Genomic DNA, 21,393 nt, shown 5'->3' with positions numbered 1-21,393 from the left:
GACCATCAAAGGGAAGGACACTACCTGTTATGCCATTGTGGTCAGGCCACAAGTAAAGAAGAAGGTTTACAAAGAGGATAGAAAGGAACCTTGGAGGATAGTGGGGCTTAAGGAGGTTCGAGATTTGTTGAGCCAGTATAGAGAAGTGATTGCTGATGGGAAGACAGAGACTCTTCCACCTGTTCAAGAAGTGAGTCATTGTATTGACTTCATACCAGGCTCCACACTCCCAAACAAGGCTGCTTACAAACTCACACCCAGCCAAAATGAAGAATTGGCTAGACAGATTGAGGAACTGTTGAGCAAGGGGTTCATAAGGAGAAGCATTAGTCCTTGTGCTATGCCAGCCCTGTTAGCCCCAAAGCAAGATAGTACATGGAGATTATGTATGGACTCTAGGGCTATTAACAAGATTACCATTAGATAACGGTTCCCGATGCTAAGGATGGAAGATTTGATGGATTGCCTAGGAGGGGCTAGATACTACACCAAGATGGATTTGAAAAGTGGTTATCACCGGATCAGGGTGAGAGAGGGAGATGAATGGAAGACAACATTCAAGACCAATGAGGGGCTCTTTGAATGGATGGTAATGCCCTTCGGTCTCTCAAATGCACCAAGCACCTTCACGAGACTCATGAACGAGGTACTCAAGCCCTTTATTAATCACTTTGTTGTAGTATATTTAGATGATATTCTCATCTACAGCAAGAGTAAAAGAGAGCACTTAGATCATATTGAGCAAGTGTTGAAAAGATTGTTAGAGGAAAAGTTAAGGATCAATCTAGAGAAGTGTGTCTTTTTGTAGGAAGAGTTGGTTTTCTTGGGATTCGTTATCTCTAAGGGGAACCTTAAGATGGATCCTAGTAAGGTGGAGGCCATATTAAGTTGGCCCACTCCAAGAATAGCAAGTGAGGTCAAGGGTTTTCATGGCCTAGCAAGCTTCCATAGGAATTTTATTAGAGGCTTTAGTAATGTGAGTGCTCCCATGATAGACACCATTAAGGGTGGATGAAAATGTCAGTTTAAGTGGACCCAAGAGGCTAACCAAGCTTTTGAAGCCTTGAAGAAGAAGGTTGCAGAACAACCAGTCTTAGTGTTGCCGGATTTTAATAAGGTCTTCACAATTGAGTGTGATGAAAGTACCAGGGCTCTAGGAGGAGTCCTAAGCCAAGAGGGTAGGCCAGTTGCCTTCTTCAGTGAAAAGTTGAACGAGGCCAAACAAAGGTGTTCAACCTATGATTTAGAGATGTATGCCATGGTTCAGTCCTTAAGAAAGTGGAGACATTATTTATTGCCCAAGGAGTTTGTTGTCTACACTGATAACCATGCTTTGAGTTTCTTAAATAGGCAGGAAAGGTTGAACCACAAGCATGTGAAGTGGATGGAGTATCTCCAATCCTATACCTTCACCATCAAGCATAAGAAAGGGCTGGCAAATAAGGTTGCTGATGCCCTCAGTAGAAGAAATCTAACCATTTGGGAGTTGAGGTTAGAGAATGTAGGGTTTCACTCCATCAAAGACATGTATGTTGAAGATGAAGACTTCAAGGAGGTCTATCAAGTTTGTAAGGATATGACTGGATAGTATCACAGTACATATGCAGATTACATACTACAAGAAGGATTACTTTTTAAAGGGAGTCAATTGTGTATCCCTAGGGGATCACTAAGGGAGAATATCATAAAAGAGAAACATTGTGGGGGCCTAGTAGGTCATTTTGGGTTGGACAAGACCCTTGAACTGGTTAGAAGATTCTACTATTGACCAAGAATGCCAACAGATGTGAGAAGATTTGTAGAAACTTGTATGGTGTGCTAAAAGGAAAAAGGAAGAACTTCTAATGCAGGACTGTATACTCCACTACCAATACCCAATAGGCCTTGGGATGCAGTGAGTTTGGACTTTGTGCTTGGATTGCCAAAGACAAGACAGGGATAAGATAGTGTTCGTGTAGTGGTGGATAGGTTTTCTAAGATGGCACACTTCTTGCCATGCAAAACTAGTCATGATGCTTCTCACATTGCAGGTATCTTCTTTAAGGAGATCATTAGATTACATGGATTTCCATTATCCATAGTTTCTGATAGGGATCCCAAGTTCCTTGGTCATTTTTGGAGGACCTTGTGGAAGAAGCTTGGGACAGACCTAGCCTTTTCATCAACATACCATCCACAATCGGATGGTCAAACGGAGGTGGTCAACAGGTCATTAGGCAACCTATTGAGATGCCTTACCAAAGAACATGGTTCATCATGGGACTCAGTCATAGCGCAAGCAGAATTTGCTTATAATGACTCAGTAAACAGGACCACCAGATTGAGCCCATTTCAAATTGTTTATGGCACTCATCCTAGAGGGGTGATGGAGTTGAGAGAAGTCAAGCCCATGGAAAGGAGCAGTGCACAAGCTAATGATTTTGCAGAGGTAATGAAAGAAATCCATCAAGAAGTTAAGGACAGATTAGAGAAGATCATGGGGAAATACAAGGAAGTCGCAGACACCAAAAGAAGAGACCTTCAATTTGCAGTAGGGGACTTGGTTATGGTGCATCTGAAGAATGAGAGACTTCCTAAAGGCAAGTTCAGCAAACTGATGATGAGGAAGATAGGTCCTTTTAAGATCTTGCAGAAGTGTGGTCAGAATGCCTATAAGGTAGAGTTGCCTCCATACATTGGGCTTTCTAATACCTTTAACATTTTTGACTTATATGCATACAAGGGACCTGAGAAAGATAGTATTGGCAATACAGTACTTAAGGAGGATGATGAAACCATCAAGTCTCTTCCTAAGGTAGTGGCACCAGAGACTGAATGCATCTTGGATAAGAGAGAAGGCAAAAGGACCCGGAGGCAAATACACATGGATTATCTCATCAAGTGGAGAGGCAAGCCTATAGAAGATGCAAGTTGGCTCACTGAAATAGCCATTAAGAGATTGGGATATGAGCCGTCCAACCTACCAACTCAAAAGGCTTGAGTTTAATTGGCCTAGGGAGTATGGTGCAAAGCACCCAACCACTCCAAGGCATGATTCGAGTTGTTCCATATTTTGTAATAAAAGACTCATTGTAAGGTCCATTAGCACTATGGTCATGTTATAAACCAAGTGGCTTAATGAGACCAGGGAGTCATAAATAGATGGTTTCAATGTCTTAAGGGTGATTCGGGTTAGATTTAGTCCAAGCAAGAGTTTTGAGTCATTTAGAACTTATGTTTGAAGAGTTGTTATTTGGTTGGGAATGACCATTCGGTTGTTCCAATGGTCACAATAGATTATAAACCTATCAAATATGAGCAAAGCAGTGGAGAAAAACGGGTTGTAATAGAAGCTTGAAGAAAACTGAATTTAAAAAACTTTTAATTTCAAGTAGATCGCATGTTGTAGAGAATCTTACACTTCTATACAGTCTGAATGTGCTGAAGGTGCGTAGGCAGAGGTTATTAGTTCGGGTTTGAAGTAATTTGGGCCGTAGCAATCTCATTTTGATCCCTGGGTGATTGAATGTGCTGAAGAGATCCAAATAACCCAGATTTCGGGGTCCTTGCACAAATGGCGCTCTAACTTGCACATTCTCCAGTGGAACTCTCTAAAATTGAGGAAGATGCAAGTTAAGAGCCTTACCTACATGATTCCAGAGGTTGGAGGCATGGTGAGCAGGGTAGGCAGTGTTTCAAGCCAGCTCTAGGTCAAGCATGACCATGTGCTTGACTGGGTTTGGAAGCCAAGTTGGGGACAGTCAAGATGGAGGGCATTTCTAACTTGATGAAGTGCTGATTGTGAATGTATAGAGTGTGTTAGGATTGCCGCAAGTGATGGGGATCTTGGGAACCCATCTTTTCCACTCTACTGTGAAGCCTAGTCTAACCTGATCAATTAGGCTTAGGCATAATATGGGGGTCTGGGGGTGCCAGAGCAAGATCCTCTAAAGCTTTTGGGATCCTTTGAAGAGTCCTAAGGGAATTCGGATGGGTAGAGAAGTCCCTAGAGTGTTAAGGGAATTCTGAAGAAAAGGATAGAAGCAGATTTGAAAACGCTGCAAGAATTGCAGGCCTAAAAGTGGAATTTGGTGTTGTGGGATTGGTCGATCCAAGCAAGTTGTGGATTGTGGTTGGTCGAGGTGTCCATAGATTGTCTCCATAGGTTGAGTGATGCAGGAGCATCCAGAGGTATAAGGGCAATCCTGTGTCACCCAAAAAAAAAATGTACTTAGACTTAGTTTCTATTTCATGTCTTTACATTTTTGGATACCCATTTGGGTCAAATAAAGGTTCCAACTCTCACAGTTCCACTATCAGTGTGTTTGAAAATCCCGAAAAAATAGGAGCATGCAATTTGGCCATCATTTTGGTGACCTAGAAGGTGTGAATTGGCCAGATGAATGTAATTGTGATTTAGAGCATTCTAGAAAAAGAATCAGGTCAAAAGGCCCCACGGTTTGAAAGTTATTGCAGTTTTTCGAGTTTTGGAGACCCCCTAAGAATGCTTCGAAGTCAGGTTAGGGGCATTAAATGACCTCGAAAAGGGCCGAAAAATGGGGGACGAGCGAAGCTGGTCCATAGGGCTATAGAGCGCTTTGAGAGTTTTCCGAAAATGTAAACGGTTCGTCAATCGGAGCTACGGTTCAAAAGTTATGCCTCCCGGAAGTTCAGTTACCATTTCTGGATTCTTCTAGAATTGCACTGACTTCTAATGCAGCTTCCGGAACCTTCTATTTGGTCGGTGGATGCCTACTAGCACTTTCTAGAATGTACTCCTAGTCCTTAACCCTCTGGGGTCTATTTAAGGAGATTTCTGGCATTGTAAAAGGCAGTTCGGAGTGGAGTTTGAGAGGAGGTGCTAAAAGAAGAAATATTCTCCAAATTTGTGCTATTGTAAGCCCTTAGGGCATGTTCTGAAGTTTATTTTCTCTGTACTATTTGTACTAGCTTATTTTCTCAGTTAATATAATTTCCCTTTCATATTTGTCCATTCTGTTCTTGGGTTGTGTCCTCATCATTGAGTCAGTGGGTGAAGTGAGGAAGGAGATTGCTTCTTTGGGGTCATTGGTCGAGAATACCTGGTGGGGTTAAAAGGACTTGAGATAGGTCCTAGAATCCAAAGTTGGATTGTCAAAACCATTGGAAGGTTAAAAGAAGGTGGTTGCTGCAGGACTCTGCATCACGTCCACTGTCATAGAACTCTCCTGCGGGCCATGCAACTCGGGGTCCAAGCTGCTGGAAGGAGGAAAGCTCCGTACGAATTGCCAAGCAAAATAATCAGAATACAACTACACCATTCAAGATAGAAAAACTTATAAGACGTGGAAGACCAGTTTTCTTGCCTGCAGACAAATAATGGCCATGGGATTAATCCCTGAAAGGGCTTGTCGAGCAAACTCGTCGTTCTCCTTCCACGCGGATTTTTCAGCTGTGAAACACAAATGTTAAGATCAATTTTTTTGTTGATATCAGCTCAGGCAAACTCCAAACAGTTGTGCATTTTTTATTTTTGGTTTTCAGAATTCAATCATGATGATTTATGGTAAAGACTAAAAGTAAGTTACAACTACTGATATCATACTAAATTAGTATTATGAAAGCTTTATATTTCAGTCTGTAGCAAAGTATAGTTGTTTTAAGATTGTGGGTAATTTCTCATGAACTCCGCTTTGAAAATGTTTTCACATTTAAAAGGTGGGATAGGATGGCTTGAGATGGCTACAGACTACCTCCCAATCCCATGAGAAAAAAATGAATTTAAGATTAAAGAAGTTTGTTTGTCGCATACTCTGAAGAACTTGGGGAATCGGAAAATGAGAATCCGCCATGCTGTAAAGAGCTTCTATTTCCTTCAGAGACGAGAAATAGGTAGGATCAGACCTTGGAGAGGATAATATCTTCTTGACCAACGCCCGCAACAAATCAGCTCTGTAGTCGGAGGCAACCAAATGAGGAGACTTCTCGTCCGGTGGAACGAAGAACGGGGTTAACCGCGTGGACGAATATTGCTTTCCCAGTTGCTATCTGTCATGTCAGACGTTGAGTAAGCGGACAATCTATTACAATACATGGTGCGAGTCGTTCATTTGTATGCCATTGAATTAGTACCGCTGCTATATTACAAATACCTGTTTCAGTTGGGGGGCGTCCTGTTCGACATCTCCTCGGACCAGGAAAATGTTTGGACCCACCGAACACTCCCCGAGAAGATCGGAATCCTTATCTGGGTCGCCGAGATCATTGTAAACATCATAATCATATACACGATCCCAAAACTTCCTCTCTCCACTTCCATTTCCTCGCAGGGTCGACGGCTCTTGCTCTCTCAACGTTATCAGACCAGCAGATGTTTCATCGGGAAGATGACTCTAGAATCAAAATATAATTTAGTTCATAATTTTGGAAAACTATAGGCCAAAGGTGAATGTTTTACCTGATAGGCTCTGTGCTAATATCGATTTCGCTAAAAGTTCGGTGATCAAATTTCAATCATAAATTTAAAAACTTGTGTACAAAAGTACTACTGTAAAAAGCCAGGAAGGCTAAGATGAGGTTTGGCTTCTCATTACTTTAAAAAGGAGGGATGAATGAAAATAAACAATATAGATCAACACAAATTAGTTTGAACGAATTAGAAAAATGATAAGACGAAATAGCATTCAACAAACCCTAAAAGTATGCTGGAATTATATTCTAGGTGCTTCTATCGTTCTAGGGTTTTATACCTTGTTAGAAAAGAAGACACGGGGGGCTTTGTCGAATAAGTAGAAAGGGAAGATCCATGAATTGCAGAAGAAACGAAGCTGTGGGAGTTTTCCGGGGACGTCGAAGAGGGTAAGCGATTTCAAGAAGAATTCTCGAGCGTAAGCATTCTTCACTAGCAATGCGCCGGTCTCTCCAAATTCAACCTTCCATTTGAAGGTGACGTTGTAACTCATATATTCATTGTTTGAACCATCCAAACTTATCGAAATCTCCTCCCCTCTCTCCCCCTCTCCCGTCTCTACAATCCAGACATCATGTTGGAATATTTAATGCAGTGTTGACATTTGTCCCTAGAGCCAAATGCTCACCTACCCTCCTGACGTCCAGAACAGATAGAAAAAATTAATACGATTGTCCTCTTGAAGCAGTGATTGCTCCAGGCACCTTTGTATGCAACCATTAGAGCTGCAAGTTTAAAAGTTTATTGAAATTTGAAGTATTATCAGTTTAGAGTTATTTTAAGGTTTTCTGGTTGAAGCCGAATGCTCCCAGATTTTGTAATAGTTTAATAAAAGATTGAATAGAAAGCAAGCAGGCATACTTGAATCTATCTTCCTCTTCTATTCATTGCATTTGACAAGTTTGTTTGAAAAGTTAAAGCTTTGGCCTTTCTGGTCTTAATGGTGAAAGCATTCACGTTGAATTTCTCTAAGTTATAATATTTTAGTTGAAACAGAACACTCGACACCTACTGCATTTTTTTGTGCCGAGCTCTTCAAGTGCTGAGCATTTTCTTTGTGAGTCGAGCTCACTCGGCATCCATTGGTGTTGAGCTTTCTCATTTGTGTGCCAAGTTTACTCGGCACCTGTTGCCTGTCACTCGGCACATCAAGTGCCGAGCAATCTATCACTCAGCACCTTCCTATGCCAAGCAAGTACTGAGCAAAACTGGCACTCGACACCTTCATGTGCTGAGCAGTTTTTAAGTGCCGAGCAAAATTTTAGGTTTAGGATTGAGAGTTTAAGTTTGATTTTTATAATGTTTCTCACATGGTATCAGAGCATTGAGGTCTCACATCCACAGTGAGTTAGGGCATTTGTTTTCTTGGGATATTTGACATGGCAGGAGATGCAGGAAAGATATGGCAGCAGCCACCACCCTTCAATGGGCAAAATTATGATACATGGGCAAAGAAGATGAAAACCATTATGGTTGCAAATGATTTGTGGGAGTTTGTAGTTAATGGATTCAATGATGTGACTGATTTAACTCAGTATATGCTGCTCTCACAAATGCACAAAAGACTCATTTGAAAAAGTCAAAAGGAAAGATGCAAAGGCATTAAGTCTTATTGAAGCAGCAATGACAAAGACAATATTCCCAAATATTGCAGCAACAAATTATGCAAAGGAAGCATGGAATATCCTTGAGACGAACTTCAAGGGGACTGATAAAGTTCATATAGTAAAGCTACAGAACATAAGGAGGGAGTTTGAGAACCTTCAGATGAAGGAAAATGAATCGGTTGCAGACTTTAGTTCAAGAACCCCCAATGTGATTAACCAATTGAAGTCAAATGGAGAAGACTATCAAGAGCAGAGGATAGTGGAAAAGATATTGAGGAGTTTACCTCATAAATATGACAATTTGGTCATGACCATAGAAGAGGCAAAAGACCTCATTGTTTTGACAATGGATGAGTTGATGGGTACACTTCAAACCCATGAGCATAGGATCAATAGATCTACTTCTTCATCTTCCCAAGAGCAAGCATTCAAGGCTCAGACAAATTCAAGAGGAAGGGGGAGAGGAAGAAATGGCTCAGGTAGAAACTCCAAAGGTAGAGGCCGAGGTAATGGAGGACAAAGGAATGCTACAACAGAAAGCTCAAGAAGAGCATATGGAGCAAGTAGCTCACAAAATACCTCAAGAGAAGGTAAGAAAAACTACAACTCAAATAAGAGTAATGTAGAATGCGCTATTGTCATAAATATGGGCACTATGCAAATGAATGCTGGAAGAAGCAAAATGATCAATCGGGACAAGCAAATGTGGCTGATGTGAATATGGGAAGTGGAAATAATACCACTACCTTCATCATGTGTAATGTTGGTGAAGAAGGAAGCCCTGAGGTTTGGTACCTCGACAGTGGATGTAGCAACCAAGTGAGTGGTAATGAAACTTTGTTTTCATTCATTGACAAGAGTTTTAAATCTGAGATTAAAATGGGTAACAATGGAACCCTACCAGTTGTTGGCAAAGGATCTATTATGGTCCGCACCAAGAAAGGTGAGAAGAAGGAAATACAAAATGTGTATTTCACCCCTGGTATGAAGCACAATTTGATGAGCATTGGTTAGCTCATTTAAAAGGGATACAAAGTGCTGATGGAAAATGACAGGTGTTTCATCCATGAAAAGGATGGGAGCAAAAACTTACTTGCAACAGTTCAAATGACAAAGAACATAATGTTTCCCTTGAGAATCGAGACATGTTTCTCATCTCAAGTTGGTGTTGCACCTCCCACACAATCATCTCTAAGGAGTGTGATTGAAAACCCCTCACGGCTATAGCATCTCAGGTATGGTCATCTTAGCTATGTTGGTTTAAATTTTTTGTCAAATAAAAGAATGGTAGATGGTTTGCCACATGTAGGAAATTCTTGTGACAAGTGTGAGGCTTGTATTTTGGGTAAGCAACATAAGCTTCCCTTTAATTCTGAAAATTCTAGAAGGGCTAGATATCCATTAAAGTTAGTGCATACCGACCTAGTCGGTCCTATGCAAGTTACTTCCATTGGGGGGAGTACTTATTTTATGACATTCATTGATGATTTCAATCGTAGGACATAGGTGTATTTCTTAAAGAATAAATCTGAAGCATTTGAAAAATTTGCAGAATTTAAAGCCTAGGCTGAAAGAGAATGTGGACACTATATCAAGGTCCTAAGATCAGATAGAGGAGGGGAGTATACCTCCTATTCTTTTGTAAATTTTTGCAGGAAACATGGCATAAAGAAAGAGCTCACAGCTAGCTACACACCACAGCAGAATGGAGTGGCTGAAAGAAAGAACAGGACCATTGTTGAAATGGCAAGGAGCATGATGAAGGAAAAAAGTCTCCCAATTGAATTTTGGGGAGAGGCTATAACAACAACAGTTTACCTAATTAATAGGTGTCCTACAAAGGCGGTCTGTGATAGGATTCCAATAGAAGCATGGTCACAAGGAAGATAGATAGTTGAACACCTAAGGGTGTTTGGATGTGTTGCATATGCACATGTGCCTAAAGAGAAAAGACAAAAATTGGATGACAAAGGTGTGAAGTGCATCTTCACAGGGTACAGCTCAGAATTAAAGGCATACAGATTGTATGACCCATTGAACAACAAGATGACTCTTTCAAGAGATGTGGAATTTTTTGAAAATCAGTTTTGGTATAGTCCAACTGATGAGTCACCAAGCACTTCAAGTAAAGTGTCAATTATGAGTGAAGAAGACATTGATGAACAACAATAAGAAGGAGCAAACAAAAGAAAAGGCAAGCAGGTTCAGTCATTGTCGAGCTCCTCTAGGCATGACTGAGTGTCAGTGCCGATTACTAGTGAAAATCGAGCTAGTCAGCAATGCAGCAGCAGTGAAGATTCTTATCCTACATTCTCCTCCCTGTTACCAAGAAAGACCAAGAGTCTTAAGGAGATATACCAAGATGAAAGGTATGAAGATTATGATGAGAGTGTTAATTTTGCATTATTTTCTCATAATGATCCAATATATTTTGAAGAAGCAATCAAGGAGAAGAAATGGTGTAAGGCTATGGATGAGGAAATAGATGCTATAGAAAGAAATGAGACACAGGAGCTAACTGAATTGCCTCCCAAGAAGCATGTGATTGGAGTGAAATGGGTCTACAAGACCAAATGCAATGCTGAAGGCAAGATTGATAGGCATACGGCAAGACTGGTAGTCAAGGGCTACAAATAGCAGTATGAAAGAGACTATGATGAACGATATGCCCTACTTGCAAAAATGGAAACCGTGTGTACTGTCATAGCAATTATCACTCAGCAAAAGTGGAAGGTATTTCAAATGGATGTGAAGTTCGCCTTCCTTAATGGTGTATTGAAAGAAGAAGTGTATGTGGAGTAGCCACTTGGTTATGAAGTTATAGGTGAAGAGAATAAATTATATAGATTGAAGAGAGCTCTTTATGGGCTCAAGCAAGCTCCAAGAGCATAGTACAATAGGATTGACTCATATTTGATGAGCAATGGCTTTAGCAAAAGTAATGGTGAGCCCACTCTTTACATCAAGGAAGCAGATGGTAATGTATTGATTATTGTCTTGTATGTAGATGACTTGATTTTTATTGGTAATGATAAGGCTCTAATCGGTGAGTTTAAAGAGGCCATGAAAAGTGAATTTGAAATGACAGACCTAGGTCTCTTGAAATACTTTTTAGGAATAGAAGTAAAACAAATACATGATAGCATCTTCATCTCTCAAGAAAAGTATGCAGGGCAAATTTTGGAGAGATTCAAAATGCAGAACAGTAAGGCAGCCCCCACACCAATAGCAGTAGGTCTAAAATTGAGCAAGGAAGACTCTAGCAAGAGATTGGATCCAACACTATACAAGAGTATGGTTGGAAGTTTAATATACTTGACTGCAACTCGGCCAGACCTAATGCATGTAGTAAGTTTAATTTTTAGATTTATGGAAACACCAAAGGATTCCCAGTGGCAAGTGGGAAAAAGGATCCTAAGATATGTGAAAGGTATCAAGGGATTTGAGATTTTGTATACTGCAAATGATGATTTCAAGTTGGTTGGTTACACGGATAGTGATTGGGCTGGAAGTATAGATGATAGGAAGAGCACTTTCGGATACATGTTTCATATGGGATCGGGTGCAATTTCATGGGCATCCAAGAAGCAACCTATTGTTGCTCAATCTACAACAGAGGCTGAATACATAGCAGCAAATGCAGCAGCATGTCAAGCTATTTGGTTAAGAAGGATCTTGAAAAATTTGAATGAAAGGCAAGAGGTTGGAACCACAATTTATTGTGATAACATCTCATCAATTGCATTGTCTAAGAATCCAGTCTTCCATGGGAGAAGCAAGCATATTGAGATCAGATATCACTTCATCAGAGAGTTGGTGGAGAATGGGGATATCAAGATGAATTTTTGCAAGTCTGAGTAGCAGCTAGCAGACATCTTTACTAAGCCTTTAGGCATTGGACCTTTTGTACACCTAAGAGAGTGTCTTGGTGTAGTTGATTTGGATCAGCTATGATCCTTGTTTGTTTGGCTCGAGACAAAGGGGGAGTGTTGAAATATTTAATGCAGCGTTGACGTTTGCCCCTAGAGCTAAACGCTCACCTACCCCCCTGATGTCCAGAATAGACAAAAAAAATTAATATGGGTAGGTGAAGTTTTCAAATTCTGAAAAGAGGGAGAAAATGGAATGTGACAAAAAGGAATGTTTATTCATTCATTTAGTCAGTCAGATTATTCAGAGTTTCAGTTCAGCAAAGCAGAAAAAAGGAAGAAGAAGAAAGTGGTCAGCAAATCCACTTATTGCAGAGATAGAAGGAAGTATGTTCAGTGTCTCCAATTGCACTTGACTCCTCTGTTTATTCTGTGAGTTGGTTGTTGTTTTGTTTTTTCCTGTTGAAGCAGTGATTGTTTCAGGCACCTTTGTATGCAGCCATTAGAGCTGCAAGTTTAAAAGTTTATTGAAGTTTGAAGTATTATCAGTTTAGGGTTATTTTAGGGTTTTCTAGTTGAAGCCGAATGCTCCCAGATTTTGTAATAGTTTAATGAAAGATTGAATAGAAAGCAAGTAGGCATACTTGAATCTATCTTCCTCTTCTATTCATTGCATTTGACAAGTTTGTTTGAAAAGTTAAAGCTTTGGCTTTTCTGGTCTTAATGGTGAAAGCATTCACGTTGAATTTCTCTAAGTTATAATATTTCAGTTGAAACAGAACACTCGACACCTACTACATTTTTTTTGTGCCGAGCTCTTCAAGTGCCAAGCATTTTCTTTGTGAGCCAAGCTCACTCGGCATCCATTAGTGTTGAGCTTTCTCCTTTGTGTACCGAGTTTACTCGGCACTTGTTGCCTGTCACTCAGCACATGAAGTGTCGAACAATCTATCACTTGACACCTTCCTGTACCGAGCAAGTGCCGAGCAAAACTGGCACTCGACACCTTCATGTGCCGAGCAGTTTTTAACTGCCGAGCAAAATTTTAGGTTTAGGGTTGAGAGTTTAAGTTTGATTTTTATAATGTTTCTCACACATCATTGGTAAATCCATACATGAATACAAGTAAACAAATCTCAATGTCTAACAAAATGAGAGCTAATAATCAATCTCTAATTACCTGGATCAATATTGTCGCTGCTTATGAGCTGCAGATACACTTTCTATAGCATATCTTCAAGAAACTAGTTTGCAATGGTAGCAGAGTAATCAGTAATGTCCAGAACGTCCGTAAGATTTGATCTTACTAATATAATTTCTCCAGCGATATCAAATTCCTCCTCATTACTATATTTTGAGGTGAAGGGTGATCCTTCCCATTCATCTTAACAGAGCTTTAATAACTTGAAAGGCTTAATGATTCTCTAGCCTTCCCCTCTCAAAGGAAATGCTTACAGTAGTGAAGATTGAGATGTATATGCTGCCACGGCATATGCCTTTTAATAGGTATAATCGTCCTGCCTATTTAGTGGATAACTAGGCAAGGATGCTCCAACTACGCACCTTCCAGGATGATGGAGGAACGTGCTTCGGAATCTACCAGTGGCGAATTCTAAGAAATCATGTGTGCCTTACTAATTACCCCTGGCTATCCAGCAAACCTAACCATAAAACATATAAGGAAATTTGGAAAAGTTAAATATACAAGGAGAGTTCAAGCAAAAAAAATATAGTGTTCCACTTCTTTAGATATCTGTTTTATGTTGTTGTTTAGTTTCTTCCTTTACAATTTTCATCGTATACATTTCTATTAATATTTCATCTTGATTGTGATAGGATTACATCAATGAGAAACTCCTCTCTCATTAGTTTTAGTATTTTTCAGTTTATTACTTTTTTTTATTCTTGGTGAAAATTGTTTTAATAAATCAAATGCTTTTAGAAAAATCCAACTATGTATAGATGTTTGTTCCTATTCTAGTGATCCATTATGTACATCTTTAATATTTCATCCACCATTTAATTCATACTCTGTGCCTAATTGTCTATCCCAAGGTGGTATATTGTGATAAAATTGAGTACAATACCTAATGCCCACCATAAAGTTGTTCAAAGTATGGAACTACATTTGAGATCCTTCTCTCATATAATCTTACAAGATTGTATAAAATTATATTATCAAAATATACCCTTTACATTGTTACTAATAAATTTAAGATGTGCAAACTAGTAAAAATTGATCTATCATGGTATATGCAACAAAAGATTAGACCATCTATAAACTCCATTCTAATAGTAGAAGACTTTAGCCACATTACAATCTTGTGTGGGTATAGAAACCTTGTCATATGCTAATGCTCAACCTATCTCCTATTGTAAATTATTGTAGATCAAATCCCCTATATGTATATGGACACTCTCTCTCTCTCTCTCTCTCTCTCTCTCTCTCTCTCTCTCTCTCTCTCTCTCTCTTTTACATGACATAGAGAGTCAATTCAAATGGTTACAAAGGATTGAGAATGATGAGTCAAATCTATATTAATGCATGGGATGTAATTCAAATAACTAGATTTAAATAACTCACGAAGGAACCATCTATTGCAATAAGATATATAAACCATACCATGATTACTAATGAAATTATAAATATTTGCATCATGAATTACAATACAATCCACTAATTAAGTAATCATTAATAATCTAAACCATATTTTAATTGCATTAATAAGCACGGTCTTACAAGTCCTTATTGAGCTGGGGGTCTTACATCCACTCCCTTTGTCTTTGACTTTCTCTTGAAAGTCACCAATGTTTAGAAGCTTTATTCTTATCTCTAGATCTTACTTACATGAGTGAGTATTCCATACTTTATTGATTACTAAGTACAGAAATATACATAAATGTATTAAACACATATGCTTATTTGCACTAATGCTTGGCATTATAGAACTTAAACCTAAACATATATTAAAATGACACTTTCTTTAGATAATTAATTTAGGAGTTTACCAATAAAATATATTAGGCTAGAGTATGTTGGAATAATTTTGAATAGTTGAGAGAGGGGAGGGGGATGAATCAAGTATCCAAGGTCCAATTGTATAGATAAAACATTTCAATACTTAACAAATACATATCCATGCATTGATTAGATCATCCAATATCATAAACCTTAGTATATTATTGTCCTAGGTCAAATGAACTTTGCAGAAATGTAAACACGAAATATGAAAAATTCAATCACACAATTTGACACAAGGATTTTATGTGGAAACCCAATTTGGGAAAAACAACTAGTAACATGCTACCAATTTTGACTCTTCTGAAGTGAACCTTGTGAGGAACCAACCCTATTAAAGGTTACAATGCACACTATTAAATGTCACCTTGATTAAAGGATTTCAATCACCCTATTAGGAGTGAACCTTGTTAGACAACATTAGGGAATTCCATTAGAATGTCACCCTATTAAAGGATTTACTTATGACTATTAGGTTAACCTTAATCCAAAGGAGTTATCCAAACTAATGCAATTTTTAGAAAGTAATAGTAGGACTTGATCTAATAACAAAATGACTCACTTGTAGTTTACAAATATCTCATTCGGCTCTTCATTTGGCTTGGCATTCGTCCCCCTTCATCTCTGATAACTTGTTCACCCTTCAAGCCTTCACCTCCTTAAGCCTTCTTGCTTAGTATACCAACTACAGGTTCATTTCTTTGACCACCATATGAAGAAATGCCTCACTCACACACTTCACACTATTACTTCTAGCCTTGTATCTCCTTATACAGAGAATTTGGATCTTTTGTCACTTCATTACAATCATCCATTTTAGGGTTAGGTCAAATTAATCGAATCTACCCTCTTATCCATTTTTGTTCCCTTCTAGAAACTTCTCTTACAATCATCTTCAAATTCATCTCAAGATGGTTTATCTTGAATTTTATGCCACCAGCTCATCATACTGATTGTCAGTACATTTCACACAGTTCAAGAAATCAACTTTGTCAACATAGATTCATCAAATCTTAAATCAAACTCTTTATACTATCACTCAGCAATAACATGTTGTTTGCTTGGCAATAATTATCTTTTGATGTTCTGTCAACACTAGGTTGCTTAGCATGAACTAAGTCTTTTCTTGCTCTATCATTACTACCATTCTTGTGACACTCAACACATACTAGGATTTTTTTTCTCGGTACATACTAAACTTTCTTGACACATATTGAATTTTGCTTTGCTTGGCCACAACTAAATTTATACTTAGCCTAAACTAAATTGCTCAGCTTCCACTATTTGTTCGATCAAGATTGGTAGACACATTTCCTTGCTTAGTCTTCTTCTTGTCTTTGCTTAAGTATCCTTTCATTATAGCTTGAAGTAGATGAACAATATACTATATCATCAAAGTCTTACTTGGTCTTAGTGCTCCTTTTATACACCATATAACTCAACCTTTCTCTAGGTACTATTGTTAACCTTTCTTTTCAAATCACCTTCATAAATCAATCAAATGATAGCATTCAGACCAAAGTTATCAATTGTATTACCAACAAGTAGTAGGTTTGACATCAGTGACAAAATAATGATTGTTCTCACCTTCATTTCTATACATCAACAATCTTTTTTTTCAACAGAATAATTATCTTTAATTGTCATAATGTATAACATATTTGACTATTCGTATAATTACTTATTTTTAAATGTCATGATCTATAGTACTATCATCCAAATGTGAATGTTTTCAATAAAGAAAAATTTGAGTGTAATTTTATTCCAAACTTATTCAATTATTTTCTATTATTACTCATGATATTGTTACCCAAAAAAATCCTTATTTCATTTGTGTAACCATTTATAGTTAAGATGACTAATATGTGTCACTTTACTTTATGACATGTTTCATAGCTATGATGTAGTATATTCATTGAATGTCACAATGATTATGAAATAAAACCATAGAATAATTTTACAATACACTTTCACAATACATGACACACACAAGGGTGTAAGAGGATGGTTATCCATCGTATGAACAACATTATAGAAAATGTAAATGTTAAGTAGGAATCTTCTCTATCAACAAATAAGAATGGTGAATCACTAGCCACATAATCACAAAAAGGTGATATCGACCACATAAAATAAAACCAACATCGGTCCCACATGCGGAAGCCAAAAATAATTGAACAAAACTACATACAATGACAACTCCCAACCCAAGGTTTTCATGAAGTTACTAACTGTATCAAACAATGAGGTAAAGGTGGACCAATTATCCATGAGGATAATATTGATTTAAAAAGTAACTCTTGCCTTCCCAAGGTATATATCTCAACATTGTAACAACAAACCTTATGCCCTCTGAATTGCTACAAGCGAGTACTCCCCTTATGTCACCCATAAAATTTTTTTATAGCCACATAGGCCCTATAATATGTGCTTGTCCATCTCTTTTGATGCAATGAGGAAGAGCTAGGGTCAAAGGCACACCTAACTATCTAATCACCTTATCTAGTAACACAATGGAAGAAAACAACACCAAGGAGAGAAGGAACTTCAAAAAACTTTAGTAACAGTACAAAGTTTTGTCACCTTTTAGGCCGACTTATCAAACCGATTGAATTTGAGTACTTCTATCTAAAAATTAATTTAGTTTAAACATATGATCTAGATAAATTTATTCTAGCTAGAAGTAATATATGGTCTCACACTTTTCCAATTGCATGTTTTATACTAGTTTGTATCCAATTACTAAAGAAATAAAATTATTTCAAAAAATTGACATTTCAATAATTCTTACTATTTTTTATGATTTTTTTTTAATAAGATATAAACACCATTTTATAGAGCTCAAAGTCAAGGATAATCTCATATAGAGTTTATAGTGTTTTAATTAGATATAGTATTATAATTAAAAAATTCTACAAGCACACATTTTAACACTAAAAAATGTGTCAATTATGAGAAAGAAAAAAATATTAAATCATATAAAATAAAAATAAAAATTATATGACGTTCTAGATGAGAGAATCCTCTTCTAGAATGTATAATTTTTATTCTGGTTAGAACAGAATTGTTTTCAAAAATGTGGTGGGAGATGAAATCTATTGATTTCAGAGCTTAAGCCAATTTTTATTTTTGATTGTTCTATCTATATATGTTATCTATAACATAGTTCGAGATCAAAGGGAAATAAGTTTATTTCCATTTAGTTTTGTGGTGGGAATTAGACTCCTAATTTTCACCATTTTTAAGCAACTAAAAAATTACATATAAAAGTTAGGAAAATATATGAATTATTATTGAAAATAATTATTAAAAATTATAATCCTAAATTTTATCCATTTCTACACATTTTATTAGTTTACTTCATTTTCAAATTCTAAATAATAATACCAATTTTATGTCATTGAAGGTGAATAGTTATATTTTTGTTAGCCTTTTCCTTTACAAAAGAGTGACATAGGTTTGTGCTTTTATAAACATCAAATTATTTGCATACATGCCTAGCTGTAAGCCCTTTTGGGTTACGACCAACAAAATACAAATTCAAAATCCATAATCCAATTTCAAATTCATTATTTTTAGGAACATCTACTCTCAACTCTCCAAGTAATACCTAACCTAAATCTAAACACCCTTATTTACTTGCCAAAATGGCTTACAGAAGATTCCAGATCATTACAAAATAAAAAGGCCAAACTTAAAATGCTATGCACAGATCCCAAGACAAGATCTAAATATTAAATTCATGATCCACATTAATTACATAAGTTAGCTAAAACTAAGAACCAATCACATACAAACTCATTCAAAGAAGGAGCGAAGCATTAGTAAATATTAGGCTCACTCAACACATGAAGGAGCATTCAACCAACATTGGATAGTTACAGTAATTGAAAGCTACAATAACTTGACCAACACTAGCTACAGTAACTTGGCTAACACTACCTAAAGTAACTCAACAAACATTGAACACCTTGGTAGTAACAACAACTTGGAAACCACTGGCACTTGGCTCCAATAGGAAGAATGAAAAGAGATGAGGAAGATAGCAAGACAACCCATGATGCTCCTAGATCATCTTGCCAAAAGAGAGACTCTACATTCTATGGGAAACTCATTAATTACCTTTATTAAGTGAAGGTGGACCATGTACCCAAGAGGAGAAGACTATAATAATTATGAAAATATGTTCCTTTGCAATGCTTCTACATGACCCTTTTCATCAAATAATTCCTCAACATTACATACTTCCTCAGTATCACAACCCTTCTTATCACATTCTATCTCAACAACTTACAACCCCCTTATGACCCCCAAATGGCTACTAGCCAAAGCTCCTCTTAAGACCCCCAAATCTATAATTAGAAATAAGCACCCCATTATCCTTGCATCTCCATCTCTTCCTAGAAGTAAGACTTTGCACTCAATGCATTAGCATTCCTTTCACCTTGAGGATTCTCTTCCCTCCCAAGGGTGAGTTTGGCCTTAACAATCACTAAATGAGAATAAAATACATGGGGACACTTCTACACAACATAAGATGATAAGTCAACTTTTCTTAATAAGAAATATAATATGCACACATAATTTTGTTTTTGAACATAAAAATGAAAAAAGGACAACAATATAAAAACAACAAGGTCACATGAACAACTACTAAAATAATCACATTTACATAATTAAAAATATAAATGTAATCACCACATTAAAAATCCTACATCACATGATGATAGGCATATTCTTAAAAATATAGATTCACTTTAAACATCCCCATAAGCATACTACATTACTAGACAAAATTTCATGCTTACAAGTTTTCACAAGGGTCAAATACATAAAATTACAGATTTTTGAAAACATCACACATTACATGATATGATTGTACATGATGATTTCACATATTCATGAGACCTTAGAGTAGGTTGCAAATACAATGACAACGAACTAATCTAAACCCAAGAAAACATTGTCAAACAGAGACTCTATGAACATCCCATGTTTCCCTAACTACAACCGCTAAGATTTCTCTCAGACTAGCATCTCAATAATAGATCTAGAACGGGAGTATGCCATTAATGGAAATCTACAAAGGTGTATGCAAGATCTATGTGATTATGTAGATCACGAGTATGATAACCCTATAATACTATTACATGAGTATGTAATGGACTAAACATGTGCTAAATGATGCTAAATAACATGGAAAGAATGCTAAAATGCTATCAAAATGGCATGAAATTACTATAATAATGGTAAAAGATGATAACTTTAAATGTGCCTATAGTGTAGATGCCTAAAACTTGGATCCCTTAGCTCTTGAATTTTCCTCCTATTTATAGGATGTCAGAAGGGGTTGGGGCAAATATCAAGATTTCACTTTTGATTGGAAGGTAATGGTGAAATTGTAAATATCTCATAAGGCACCAAGAGGAAAAGTCTAACATACTTAGTTTGTGAGGATAAAAGAGGATTTTTCCAATTCTTGTAAATGTAAAAACGAGAATTTTCACTTTTGAGAGGATAAATGAAATTTATTGATTTATTTATTATTCCATTTATTTTCATCTTTTTGTCTTTTCCCTTTTCCTTTTTTTTTTTCATTTTATGATTTATGAATTGCTTTTTCTCTTTTTAAAATGATTTAGGTTCTTTTTTATTTGATATTTGATTGATTGATTGATTAATGACTTGATATAAAAAATTATTTGAAAGTCTATTGTGTCCCTCTGATTTAATCCTTAATTCACATCCTTTGATTGAAATTGTGTTGTTTATGTTTTTGCCAATTTTTGGGTGTCTACAAATGACCCTCTTTGAGCTAATATGCAAAGCATATTAGTTTTGAAGACTGTCTTGATTCTTTGATTTTAGGTCAAATTCTGATGATTGAATGTTTGATTGATGATGTTTTGATATTTCAAAGTTGGTATGATGTTCGATTGTCAATACTTACTATTTGATCATCGTTGATTTTGCTGATTCAAAGTTTTGATATTGCGATGTTTTGCTTGGATGCCCTGGTTTTGCTTGATTTGATGTTTCAAATTTTTGGATGGGGTAGAATTTTTTAAAATATTTTGACAAATTTTGATGCCCCAGTTTAGATGTCTTAGTTTGATATGGAGGTGTAATTTTGATGCCCCATTTTGTTATGGATATAGTGTCCCCTCAGAAATGAAATTAGAAAATTTGATGTGTGAAAATATTGAGGGTCCAATTTTATTTCTGAAATAATAGATAGGAAAATATCACATAGGGTATGTTTGACTAATCATGTTCAAGAAAATCTTTGGCAAAAGACTATAAAAAGGTTATAAAAAGGCCTAAGGGGAGGTTAAATAGGTCAAAAGACCATTTTCAACTTTCATGTTTGCATTCCCCTTTTGTAATTGTGACTTGGAGCTCTGACCCTGTGAAAATGGTTTTTCTGTTGTGAGAGCATAGCTTTGAGAAAGGCCATCGATATGAGCAACT

General features: G+C 36.9%; 1 protein-coding gene across 1 annotated transcript in view; it reads right to left on the bottom strand.

The window, feature by feature from the left end:
• Positions 1-5,341: 5,341 nt before the first annotated feature.
• Positions 5,342-21,393, bottom strand: part of LOC149576963 (seed linoleate 9S-lipoxygenase-2-like) — an 89,939-nt gene continuing 73,887 nt past the window's right edge. Inside the window, exons 2-5 of the mRNA XM_089795558.1 lie at positions 6,708-6,985; positions 6,111-6,350; positions 5,771-6,006; positions 5,342-5,410 (exon numbers count right to left, since the gene is read on the bottom strand). Coding sequence (XP_089651684.1) covers positions 5,905-6,006; positions 6,111-6,350; positions 6,708-6,985 — 620 coding nt within the window. The 3' untranslated portion in view covers positions 5,342-5,410; positions 5,771-5,904. The remainder of the gene's footprint in view (positions 5,411-5,770; positions 6,007-6,110; positions 6,351-6,707; positions 6,986-21,393) is intronic.

The sequence above is a fragment of the Cupressus sempervirens genome, chromosome 1 (genome assembly GCF_028749045.1).
Source record: "Cupressus sempervirens isolate cs-2001-9-10 chromosome 1, ASM2874904v1, whole genome shotgun sequence".
NCBI classification, from domain to species: Eukaryota; Viridiplantae; Streptophyta; class Pinopsida; order Cupressales; family Cupressaceae; genus Cupressus; species Cupressus sempervirens.
This window is presented reverse-complemented; position numbering and strand designations above follow the sequence as displayed.